Below are 13,065 nucleotides of genomic sequence, written 5' to 3'. Positions count from 1 at the left end.
TTTCAAAAGTTTGGTTTCTTTTTGAACACACCTTGTACATGAAACACCCTGCATCAAAGGGCATAAAAGGTACACACTTCATACAAACTGAGTCATTATGTACGTACAAGTCTGACTCATCTTGAACTGCTGACATTGTAGACTGTTCAAGCCTTCGTTTGCCTTAACCAGCACTCCACTTGACCTTGTACTGGGGGGGGGGGGTATTCTGTAAGAGTCCACCTAGTGGACTGTCCATTTCGGCCCCTGCCGATTGGATGCAGCTTTGCGAGAGAGGAGGAGACGAACGACCCTAGCCAATCAGCAGCGGCCAAAATGAACAGTGCGCTAGGTGGACTCTTACAGAATATCCCCCCCTGCTTTCATGTGCAAGTAGCAACATCAAAGATGTGACAGCAGCTTGACACGCCAGTCAGCCATTATCAATGGGAGTCGTAGAAAAGATGTATGGGCAAGATACAGCATGCCACGATGCGCATAGAAACTTTTTTCTGTTATTAGTGACCTAAACAATGTTTCCTACAAAGCTTTTCTACAACTATATACAGAAGAAACTCTTTGATACGATCCCATGTTGCATGCTTTCCTGGCAGCAATGTTCATGATCAAGATCGACAAAAATGACCCGACAAAGTTCCATTTCTTTCTTGATATTTATACAGTCCAGGAAATCGCAATCTTTTGGCACCAAAATGCATTATATTGCCAAACTGCAATCGTATGGTACATTTTCTGGTCGCTAGATCCCATGTAAACAGGAAAAGGTGCAAGGCAGGCATGACTGATAGCAGTAGGTGCCTGCCCGTGTCATGTGAGAATGCCTCCACGCACCACAGTCCATGGGAAGGCACTCCACACGCCATGGACCCATCTTGTAATGCTTCGACCTGTTCGATGGCAGTGTGACTAGCTACGTTTACCTTGCATTGAGCTTTCTTTCTGTTTGTTTTTGTAAGAATTGGTTTTATTTTTATTTTGAGTAAAATTAGCTACGATTGTAATGCCCATGCAAATTTCAATGCACCTTTTATTCAGAAGAGGTGCACATTCGAATCGTGCATATACGGTGCTTTTTCATGGGACTTAACAAGGAAGCTGTCAAAATCTTGAAGACCTTCATCTCGCCAAAGAATGGGCACTTGCCATAGTCGCACACGTACAGAATGCTCCAAAATGCATGAATTCTCTTCACCAAGCTTTGGATAGTTTTCTAACCTGTACCACGATGGTCATATTGTCACGGGATAATCCCTCAAAAGGAGTGTCGATGAAGGCGCTTTTGATCTGCTGCGTGCTCTCGACCATATGGTTCGGTGCTTGATCGCCTTATATATATATTGTAAATACATTTTCCTGTTGTGTCTGCCTCCACGTAACATGTTGGTGGACGTGCTGGAATCTAATGCAAGACGGAGCTCTGCAGCACCCACCAAGTCGCCACTCTAGGCATGTCTACCGGCGGTGAAACTGCGTCAGTAATGGCCACCATGCCACTCGTCATCCTGGCTCCACCCTGTGACCCTGGGAAATTTTCCGGTACTCATCGCGACGACGTCGATGACTGGATTCAACTCTATGAATGCATAAGCGCACATTAGAGGTGGGACTTGACCTTGATGCTGCCAAACATCATACTTTATTTAAAAGGAACTGCGAAGGCCCGGTACGAAAAGAACGAAGAGGAGCACTCACGCTGGAGAATTTGTAAGACAAAACTTTGCGCGTTGTTTGGCCAACCGGCGGGCTGCCAGCAGGCTACCAAGAAAGAACTTGCCTCTCGTGTGCAGACGTCTACCAAGTTGTACCTGACGCACATTCAGGATGTGCTGGCCCTTTGCCGAAAAGTTGATGCCAAGGTGACAGAAGCGGATAACGTTGCGCACATACTGAAAGGGATCGCGAACTACAGTGGAACCCCGATTAGTATATGACTTTCTCGGGACCGCGAAAAAGCTTCATAGAATGCAGGTGTCGTAAAATCCGGACATAAATTATGCCTATAAAAATACTACTTATTTCGTGCGACGGATTTACGAGAAACTTCAATGTAAACTACTAACATACTCTGCAGGGCTTGTAAACCCAAATTACCGAAAAAGTAAATGCGATAAGAATTAATGCTGCAGTACAGGTACCAATCATGCTTTATTCAAACGAACCTTTACGGCACTCCACTGCCCTGAACTTTAAAAAACGTCGTCAAGTTTTTTTGGACCTTGTTTGATCCGTGAACCAAGAGCTTTCACTCGAGTTGGACAACGTCCAAAAGGAAGTCCTCTGCGGCGTCGCGTGAATAGATGAAGTTCCGGATGCCGTCTATGTGCCATAGCTCCTCGGCAAACGTGGTAGGCTCAGGTACGGCATCTGTGGTGTCGTCCTCGTCCTCGTCCGATGTCACAGCGGGGTCGGCACTAGGCAAAGTCTCCTTGATGGGGACATCTAGCGACGTATCGCCGCAGATCGCAATGTTGTCGTTGGCCTCCACGTACTCGGCGAAGGTCGTGGTGAGGTTTAAACCCTCGAAATCGTCGTTGGTGAAGCCTGCATTGGCCTCAAGCGGCATCGAGGTTGTTGCATCCCCAGCAGAGGAGGCAGTCTCTCGCTTAAAGCCACAGTGCTTGAACGAGTTAGCGATTGCGCTTTGCAATGCTGCATTCCACAAACTGGCAATAAAATGCATGGCATCGAGCACAGTAATCTTTTTTTCCGACTCGCTGCACTTAATAGGCGCCAGCTGACGCTGCACTAACTGCTTCTGGTACCCTTGCTTCACGCACTTAATGATGCCGGCATCCAGCGGCTGCAGCCGGCTTGTGCAGTTGGGAGGAAAAAAAACAACCTTTATGTTCCTCAGGCTGGACGTATCAGGTGGGTGACACAGTGTGTTGTCCATCAAAAGCAATATTTTCCTCACCTTAGCACCATTTTGTTATCCAGCTGCTGCAAAAAACTGCTGAAGAGCGAAGATGTCATCCTTGCCTTTTTGCTGAAGTTGTAGCTGCACGGCAGCATCTTCAAGTTCTCAAAGCACCTTGGCTTTACAAACTTTCCAACAACGAGCACGGGCAGCCTCTCGAAACCGTCCTCACTAGCACAGAATAGTGCCGTCCCACGCTCTTTACTACGCTTGTCACCATAACACCTGTCATCGTTAAACGCAAGGGTTTGCTAGGGCTGCATATGGTAAAAAAATACTGTTCTCATCGGTGTTGAAAACGTCGCAGGGCTTGTATGCAGCAGTCATCTCCGGCAGCGACTCCATCTCCTCGTCCACCGTTGAAACGTCCATGGAAGTGCTTTCTCCGCAGGAGTGGCTGTACACAATCCTGTTTCATTCTTTAAAGTGATTCAGCCACCCGTTTGATGCCTGAAAGTTGTCGATGCCCACACGCAATGCCACAAGGTCCACCTTTTCTTTTAGAATGGCACTGTCAACATTGATCGCAGAGCTCCATGCTTGGTACAGCCACTTGACGAGAACTTTTTCTAACTTCTCATGCTGTCCTTCTTTTGCCGTTTTCTGCTTGAGCCCGCACTTGTTGGCATGCTGCAATACAGTGAAACTTCGTTAAACCGTAGTTGGCCGGAGCTCAGAAAAACGTACTAAACGGTAGTAGTTTTTAACCGAAATAGCCCGAGATGGACCATTTACTTGTCAAAAACGGAACTCGCAAAGAGTGCGATGAAAAGGGAAAAAAACATGCAGTATTTAATCACTTCGCACAACAGAAGTGTCATTTTCGTTTGATGCTGCGGCAGCCTAGCAACCACGACAGCGGCCTAAAGCTTACTGAAGCTGCGTGCCAGCTTTTCAGTCAACCCCCTCTTCTCGGCAAACACTCGCATGGCAGATTCTTCGTTGGCGTTACGTATTCTCCGTGCACGCACGCGGTAGCACTGCAGAAGTCGCTGGGCGCGTTTTTCATCGCGGGGTGCTGTTCTCATCGAGACGATTGCATCCATGAGGCTGGCCCAGCTTCTGCCACTGTCGGGCCTGAATAGCCCGTGCTTCCGCTTTCCGTGTCGTCCTCATCACTGTTGCTAGCCGACACATAGACAACAACAGAGGTAACAATGGCAAAAAGTCAAACCTCGTTGCTGACATCTCTTCGCGGTCGCAGCAGCGCTGCCGAACAACTTCTTCGCATTCCAAATACCACGCACCGCAGTCAACAGCAGATCCCTGTCACTTGCCAGCGCCGACTTCTTGGTGTCATGTTCGATAGCACGAACAATGTATAATTTTTCTTCTATGCTGAGCATCCGGCGTCTTTTTTATCCGAGCTTCGGCATGACATGAGTCCTTGCTTGCACAACGCCACAATGGTCTCTGGCACGCTGCCGAAACGATGTTGATGTGGCTTCACGCTAAACACACAGGGCGCTTGGAGACCGTTGTTCCGATCTCTGAGGCTTGTTCTGTCGGGCCGCCCGATAGAAATGATGCATCACCGTGTTTGCGTGACGAAAAGTGGAAACACCCTGTGTTAACCGATACATAAGCAATAAGCTGGTACGGTTTATGCGGATACAAAACACACTATGTCCAATGGCCACTGAGTCAGGGATTTGACTTTACTCCTTTTAAAATGAAGCTACTGTTAAAGCGGGTATGGTTTAACAAGCTTTTACTGTATCACCGCTTTGTTTGCCAGGGTCGTCCTAAGCGAAGATTCCGGTATCTTAAGGTCCCGGGCAATGCTGGCTTTCATGGCTCCATGCCGCTTTTCCGCTTCCTCGATAATATTCAGCTTATCGCCGAGCGACAGAACTTTCCGCTTTCAGGACATTGTGCATCGCGTTGCTCCACACAACTCAAAACCTCCACTGAAGGTTGGTCGCTAGGATTATGACGAAGAACACGTGCGATAAACCTAGGCCTCTCCACGCAACCTTGTCGGCAATCTGCTGCTGGGAAACTGGAAGGAGAGAAACACTTCCCCAATGCGACGACAGGCGATGCCTCCGAGAAGAGACGGACAAAGTGATTGTGGAGATGAGAAGGCGCTGTTTTCAGCACAGCGGGCGTCACGGGCGGCTGCCGGTGGGGGAGAGAGAAATAACGATGAGACGAGGCAGAGAAGAACGCTGTGCCGAAGCGAATCAGTCGAGCGGTGTCAAGCACTCTTCATGCAAAAAGACGGAGCAAGGAAAGAGACACGCGGCACTTTTCTTTCATCCGCCGTTTCACCCCGTGCTTTGCGAGGGTTGTTGTATAATGTGGGTCAGTCGTGAAAGTGTGTCGGATAACCGGTGTTATTAATGCATTGCTTCTATGGGGACTTCACTGGGACTGCGCTAATCCATCGTAAAACCCGGGTCGTCGCAAGACCAGGGGACGTATAACCGGGGTTCCGCTGCATGCGTTTAATTTGATTGTGTTTAAAAACTCCTCGATAGTCAACGAAATTATTACTGAATGCCAACTATTCGAAGATGCTAAAAGCCGGCGTATCGCCCACCACTTCGCACGCCTTCCAAACACGGCAGCAACATCAAAGTGTGAGGACATTCGTATGGCGACTCAGCCTTCAACGCCGGAAACTGTCACCCAAATCGTTCAATATGAGCCGAAGCCGCATCACCTGCACATTTAATGCACAGGGAGCCCAGTGATCCCCAACCGACCATACCACTTATACAATCCATTGTGCATCAAGAACTGGCAAACATGGGCATTCAAACCATCTGCTCTGTGAACCACCCTGACATTTACCCTTCAGCCACTTTCAACTCTCTCCAATGCCATTGTCCTACTGCAAGTTATCGTGATTTGAATGTGTTGAGGACGCCTGAGGACAAGCCAATTTGCATTCGATGTGGATATGTTGGACACATTTCATGGTATTGCGGAAGTCCTTTGCCCTCGCCTACTCAGACAAGCTTCTCCAGCTTCTGCTATCCACACCGAAGTCTGCACCAGGTACCAACACAAGCTGACCGAGAAACATCTGCCAACAACACTGTGAACGCTGCCTAGTACAGCCGCTCGCCTTCACTACGATGCCTTCTCGTTCACCTTCGCTCGCCTTCTTGTTCACCTACACCACACCATTCCCCAACCCCATCCTACTCTCAGCATTTTCCTTCGAGAAACTGCAGGCTACAGCTCCTGGAGGTGACACTGCCATTACGACCTGCCTTCAAATCCCTCTATTGACACTCCCTACCAATCACAATCTGATCGACACTGAAGTGGATAGCCTATATGTTACAGCTTTGATCGACACCGGTGCCCATATTTCCGTTATGAGCTCTCACCTCCATCAGCAGTTGAAGAAAGTCATGACCGCTGCCCCATCACATGTTCTATGTGTCCCCGACAGTGGTACGTCACCCGTAGCTGGCCTTTGTACCACACATGTCAGTGTCGCCGGCTGTCAAACTTCTGTTTTGTTCACAGTCCTCCTCGGTCTTGTCTTTTTATCTGCCCACTCCACCCTCATCGACTGTTCCGCTGGTACTGTACAGCTTGACCTACAAAGTGTAGTTGATCAACCCAGAACAATCAAAAGTCGCCTCTGTTTTTCTGCGCACGTCCGTTTGCCACCACAAGCTATGACTTGTGTTGCTGTTAAACCCTCTCAACCAGTACCCGACGGTGACTACAGTGAAATGTTGTTACTATGGACACTACGTAAACAAAATTTACAGATTAACAAACTTTTCAGAAATCTTCAGCTGACTTCTTATGGTTTCATTGTATCTGAGTACTACGAACGTCAGAATACCGAAATTTTCAGAATAACAAGTGTGATTCAGTTTCTGTGTCATGTTAACAAAGCCTCAGCCTCAAGGTTTTCCAAGCACATGCTCTGCCCAGGCAACTGTCACCCAGCAATGGAGGTGATCTCTTCCATCATTCACCCTTCTTTCTATGCATGCCTCTTTCTTTCGTGCTTCTTTCTGTAGCCATACCAGCTACATGCATGGAGAAATGTAACTTCTGTACTCATGGAAGTGCCACATGGTTGCAGTTTCCACTTTCCAGACGGTGTCGTTTACACATGCTTGTGCTTTAGAATAATTCAGGTGTTTGCCTCAAATGAGACAGCTGCGGTGTCCATGGCAAGGAATGTGATAAAAAACAAACAAAAAATATTGCGCTTTGGAAGTGACATGAAGCTTCCTTTTTGTCAGTAGTTAGTACCTCAGCGTCTGCTTTGAGTGCGTAACTCTTACTATACGATGCTTCGGTGGTGCATGGCGGCGGAATCTATGGAAAATAGCAACAGCATGGGCCCAGAGCCAACAGCGACATTTTCATGGATAACTCAAATGGTGATAACTTATGATTTGATGGGTCGATGGGCAGAATGGTTAATTTTGGGGCTTTCACTATAACAACCTTTCAGAATAACGAACAATTTTCTTCAGTCCCACGTGATTCATTATATTGAGATATGACTCTATGTCATTGCTCCCATTACTGCCATTCTGTCGATGCACAGTGTTGGTATTCCACGTACTGTTATAACTCCACGGGACAATCTTACTTGTCCCGCTGTGGTGAATTTCAGCTTGTGCTCAAAAGTGCTCCCACAGGGCATGTCCCTCGCTATGCCGACGCCTTCCTACGACTATGTCACCTCGACCTTGTCTCCACCTATGTTGCTCACTCACACACCACCGATACCTCGTCTTGTTCAACCGATCTGTCTCCTACTGACCTGAACAAAATGATCACTCCAGACCCTTCGCCCCATCAAGCTGACGATCTCCTTTGCCTCCTCTCCTCTTATCGGTATGTCTTTGGCCATTGTGACTGTCCTCTAGGTCAAACCTGCTCTATCAAGCACCGCATAAACACTGGCGATACCCATCTGTGATTGGAGTTTGGACTATTTGAATGTCGCGGCCAAATGCGCGTGACTGCTGTACGGCGGCGACGGACGAAGAGGAAGGGAAGGGCCGGTGTCTGGGCGGAGAGGGCAGCCATGCGAACTACCTGAGCTGGCCTTTTGAACGAGCCGAGCAGTTTGTCTACCCAAGGCCAGTGTTCCTGGGTGTGCTGGCAGAACAGGCCGGGCTGTCCTTGGGCTTCAACCGGCCTGCTCCACTGCTGGGCGAGCATCCAACGCCAGCATGTTCCGGTGCAGCTAAGCCTTACCCTGTGGCGGGCAGACATCCCGAACCAGCTGTCGCGCGAGTGGCTCGTCGTGTGCTGGGCATCCGCCTCAGCCTCCAGCCCTTGCGCCACTCGCTGCTCCAGATTCATCTTTGCGCCTCTTTGTACCGTGAGTGTGTGATACTGACACACTATTGGACGCCTTCCTATATTGACGCTGAGCTTGACTACGCCTAAGTGACAGACACTCAGGTAGGGAACGGTGTTTGTGTGTTATCGTGTACGTTATCCTAGTCCCATCCCCGTGTCATTAAAGCCTCTCTGTGTTCATTGTGTCATCCCTGTATGTTTGAGGCCTGGGCCCACATCTTCATATCACAAATTTCGGCAAGCTTGCCAGGATTTTCAAACGCACAGGAGGGGCGATGGAGATTGAGAGGTTGTACGTCATAGGGAAAGAGCTAGAAATGACAGGAGCGGAGTTAAAGCGTTGCATTGATACAGAAATCGTGAGGGAACGCGACCAGCGCGCCTAACATCGGGAAGACGTGAAAGCGGAGGCAGAACAAGAGCGTCTACGATTAGAAGTGGAAGAACGAGTGCTAAAGCTCAAGATTGAGCTCCAGAAAAAGACTGCTGGCGCACAAAGCGCACAGAGTGACAGAACTACGGAACAGTTGGTTACCAGGGCGGCTCCTGAGCTATTCAGTCTCCATAAGTTGATCCCCCCGTTTAACGAAGCCCGGGATGATTTAGACGCCTACTTGCAACGTTTTGAGCTAGTGGCAACAAGTCAGGAATGGCACCGCGCAAAATGGGCACTCTCCCTCAGCCTCTGCCTGACAGGAGAAGCGTTGACAGTCATAGGACGGCTTCATTCTAATGCAGCCCTAGACTACAACCAGCTGAAGGCTCCTTCAGCGCTTTCGGTGCACTGCCGAGAGATACCAAGAAAAGTTTCAAAACGCAAGGCCTGAAGACAACGAGACTGGCCCACAATATGTAGGTCGAGTATCGGGCTACTTTGACCACTGGCTTGAAATGTCCCATATTGAGAGGACCTTTGATTCCCTCAGGGACACCATGATTGCTGAACAGTTTTTGAGAAGATGTTCTGCGTCGCTGCGAATATTCCTGAAAGAAAGGAATTGTAAGACCCTCGCTATGTTGTCAAAGAATGCCGATTGTTTTATAGAGGCACAGAACCTGACCAATCTAGGTAGAGGAAAGTTATCCAAGGAGGTCGTGTTAGACTCTGCTCGCAAGACTGAACCTCCAACAGCGATGCCGCGTGCAACTAATCGGTGCTTCCTTTGTGATAAAGCAGGACATCGAGCTTCGCAGTGCTGGTCCCGGACTAAAGAGAACTCTACAGCTCACGGATGGTCCGGCAGAAAGGAGCAAGGAGGTGAAGTCTCAAGAAGGAAAAATCAAGGACAAGCTTCCTGTATTCTGGCACCATCGCAAGCCGAAAAGCCAACAGAAGAGGGTGGCAGATACGTAGTGCCTCAAGATGGCGAAATGGTCCCAATAGCCAACATGACAAGGCCCCAGATGTGACAGTGGAAACCTGCCAGTGGGAAGAGGCTTCCTCGAATCACAACCGGTGTCTGTCTTACGAGACACTGGCTGCAATACCGTAGTCATGCGACTCTCTTTGGTACCTGAGGACAAAATGATAGGAACAAAAAGTTCAGTAATGTTGCTGGACCGCACAATTCACTACTTACCGGAAGCGATAGTATACTTAGACAGTCCATTCTTTACAGGCGTCGCGCGAGTTAAATGTATGCGAGACCCCCTGTATGATGTGGTATTGGGAAACACTGAAGGTGCCCGTGCACCTGATGACTCGGCCAATTTATGGTCTCCGCTGAAACATAACAGCTACAAAACGAGTTACCCTGCCAACAAGATGTCATCCACCACTCATGCAGAGCTACCAGACGTAGAGGGCCAAACGTTGTCCACAGCTAAAAACGCAGCCGCCTCCTCGAGACATACAGAAGACTACGAATCTGGTACTGAGCTCGTTGCTGTGACAAAGGAAACAGAGATACGGTCCCTGCCTACACTGCCTGTCTGGCAACCCGCAGTCACTGGAATAGAGCAAGGCAAATTAAAAGCTTTACAGAGGGACGATGGGTCTCTGAGGAGATGCTTCGAAAAGGTCGGCAAGATGATGGTCGCGGATGGCCGCGCAAGCGAATATTACCTACAGGACGACATTTTATACAGGAAGCACACAATGTCAAGTGGGAAGATACTAGATCAGCTAGTGGTGCCAAAAGATCTCAGGGGGATGGTGATGAAGTTGGCTCATAAAGGGATCCTTGCCGATCACCAGGGTGTGACGAGAACGGTGGATGGAATTGTTGCTGAATTTTACTGGCCAGGGGTCCAGTTGGAGACGATACGGTTTGTTAAATCGTGCGACCTCTGTCAACGAACGGCGCCGTGCCATTTAGTCGGACGCACTCCACTGGGTATGATGCCTGTAATTGAGACTCCCTTTGCTCGTGTAGCCATTCATACTATTGGTCCTTTATCCCCAACTTCAGATAAAGGCAACCGTTACATCCTCACTATGGTTGACTTCGCCACCAGATACCCTGACGCTGTTGCCCTGCCATCTACAGAGTCGAGAACTGTTGCAGAAGGACTCGTCGAAATGTTTTCCCAAGTGGGCTTACCGCGGGAGATTGTCAGCGACCGCGGGTCCTATTTCATGTCAGCTGTGATGAAGGAGTTCAGTTGTCTTCTGTCAATTAAGCAATTGCCTATCACACTGTACCACCCCATGGCAAATGTATTAGTGGAACGAATTAACGGCACGCTAAAGCGCACGCTAGGATGGATGTGCCAAGAGCGACCTAAATGTTGGAACCGCTACCTCAGCCCGCTACTCTTCACGTACCGAGAAGTGCCACAGAGCAGCATTGGTTTCTCCCCATTTGAACTATTGTATGCGCGCTATGTCCATGGTCCGATGGCTGTGCTAAAGGAATTGTGGACAAATACCCGTTTGGATAATGACACAAAATCTTCTCATGAATACATCATGGAACTGCACCAACGGCTAGAACGTACGTGCGCCATCGCCACGCAAGAGCTCACGAAAGCGAAACAGCAACAGAAAACGTATTATGACAGGAAAGCCAAGATGCGAGAGCTCAATCCTGGAGACAAAGTACTTGTTCTATTGCCTGGTGAAAGGAATAAGTTGATACTTATGTAGAAGGGACCTTTCAACGTTGTAGAAAGGAAAAGTCCGTTGGACTATGTTGTTGACCTTGCGAGCAGAACAACGGTATCTCACATAAATATGTTAAAAAAATATGAAGAGTGACCCAACAGTGAATTGCTTCAGGTAACAGCAACAACGGTGGGTACAAATGACACGACAGGTCTAGAGCTTGAAGAGAGAACGCCACCTTACCCATCACTTGTCGAAACGTAGACATCAAAAGGCGTCGCCATTTTGAACCAGCTGGCTATGGATCAGCGACTCAAAGTTGAAGTCGAGAAGTCTCGGAATAGTTCTTTTGCAAGAACTCAACGGGCGTTTGCATCCCGTGTCCTACGCTAGCCGGAAGATTTTGCCACGTGAAGCTGCCTACTCCATAATTGAGAGGGAATGCCTCGCCATAGTGTGGGCTGTACTGAAATTTCATGTGTACCTTTACGGTAAACCGTTCATCCTGCAGTTCGACCACCAACTAGTGCTATACCTCAGTTCGGCGAAGCACGTGAACAGTCGCGCACTACGTTGGAGCTTACTCCTTATGGATTACGACTTTCATGTCAAGTATATTCTTGGATGTGATAACGTTGGTGCAGACTATCTAAGTAGAATAGCTACAGACCCGGACTAGAGTAATAGCTTCCAATGTGTGACTCATGATACTCCGTAGTGCTACCCTCCTCGACTTCTTGAACTAGGGGGGAAATGTGATAGGAGTTTGGACTATTTGAATGTCGCGGCCAAATGCACGTGACTGCTGTGCGGCGGCGACAGACGAAGAGGAAGAGAAGGGCCGGTGTCTGGGCGGAGACGGCAGCCATGCGAACTGCCTGAGCTACCTGGGCTGGCCTTCCGAACGAGCCGAGCAGTTCGTCTACCCAAGGCCGGTGTTCCTGGGTGTGCTGGCAGAACAGGCCGGGCTGTCCTTGGGCTTCAACCAGCCTGCTCCACTGCTGGGCGAGCATCCGACGCCGGCATGTTCCGGTGCAGCTAACCGAACGGTCTACCCTGTGGCGGGCAGATGTCCCTACCCAGCTGCCGCGCGAGTGGCTCGTCGTGTGCCGGGCATCCGCCCCAGCCTCCAGCCTCTGCGCCACTCGCTGCTGCAGATTCATCTTTGCACCTCTTCGTGCCATGAGTGTGTGATACCGACGCACTATCGGACGCCTTCCTATATAGACGCTGAGCTTGACTGTGCCTAAGTGACAGACACTCATGTAGGGAACTGTGTGTGTGTGTGTTATCGTGTACGTTCATCTTAGTCCTGTCCCCGTGCCATTAAAGCCTCTCTGTTGACCGGAATCTGGAAGAACGCTAACATAATCCTAATCCATAAGAAAGGGGACGCCAAAGACATGAAAAATTATAGACCGATCAGCTTACTGTCCGTTGCCTACAAAGTATTTACTAAGGTAATTGCAAATAGAATCAGGAACACCTTAGACTTCTGTCAACCAAAGGACCAGGCAGGATTCCGTAAAGGCTACTCAGCAATAGACCATATTCACACTATCAATCAAGTGATAGAGAAATGTGCAGAATATAACCAACCCTTATATATAGCTTTCATTGATTACGAGAAAGCGTTTGATTCAGTCGAAACCTCAGCAGTCATGGAGGCATTACGGAATCAGGGTGTAGATGAGCCATATGTAAAAATATTGGAAGATATCTATAGCGGCTCCACAGCCACCGTAGTCCTCCATAAAGAAAGCAACAAAATCCCAATAAAGAAAGGCGTCAGGCAGGGAGA

General features: G+C 48.9%; 1 protein-coding gene across 1 annotated transcript; it reads right to left on the bottom strand.

Moving 5' to 3' along the window:
* Positions 1–2,242: 2,242 nt before the first annotated feature.
* LOC135913677 (tigger transposable element-derived protein 6-like) lies at positions 2,243–7,760 on the bottom strand. The gene is made up of 4 exons (XM_065446268.1): positions 7,671–7,760; positions 3,357–3,547; positions 2,915–3,142; positions 2,243–2,810 (listed from the first exon to the last, which is right to left on the bottom strand). The coding sequence occupies exons 1-4, from the start codon at positions 7,758–7,760 to the stop codon at positions 2,243–2,245; spliced, it is 1,077 nt and encodes a 358-aa protein (XP_065302340.1).
* Positions 7,761–13,065: the final 5,305 nt, after the last annotated feature.

The sequence above is a fragment of the Dermacentor albipictus genome, chromosome 6 (genome assembly GCF_038994185.2).
Source record: "Dermacentor albipictus isolate Rhodes 1998 colony chromosome 6, USDA_Dalb.pri_finalv2, whole genome shotgun sequence".
Classification (NCBI taxonomy): domain Eukaryota; kingdom Metazoa; phylum Arthropoda; class Arachnida; order Ixodida; family Ixodidae; genus Dermacentor; species Dermacentor albipictus.
The sequence above is the reverse complement of the archived record's forward strand: the minus strand, read 5'-3'. Positions and strand labels throughout refer to the sequence as shown.

What these genes read in the sequence shown, in the direction of transcription:
- LOC135913677 (XM_065446268.1), bottom strand. Translation starts at nt 7,760, where the DNA reads ATGGCCAAAGACATACCGATAAGAGGAGAGGAGGCAAAGGAGATCGTC. An exon ending in GGAGTGATCATTTTGTTCAG is followed by an intron (nt 3,548 to 7,670) that starts GTCAGTAGGAGA and finishes ACTGTATTGCAG; the next exon opens with CATGCCAACAAGTGCGGGCT. An exon ending in AACTTTCAGGCATCAAACGG is followed by an intron (nt 3,143 to 3,356) that starts GTGGCTGAATCA and finishes TAACGATGACAG; the next exon opens with GTGTTATGGTGACAAGCGTA.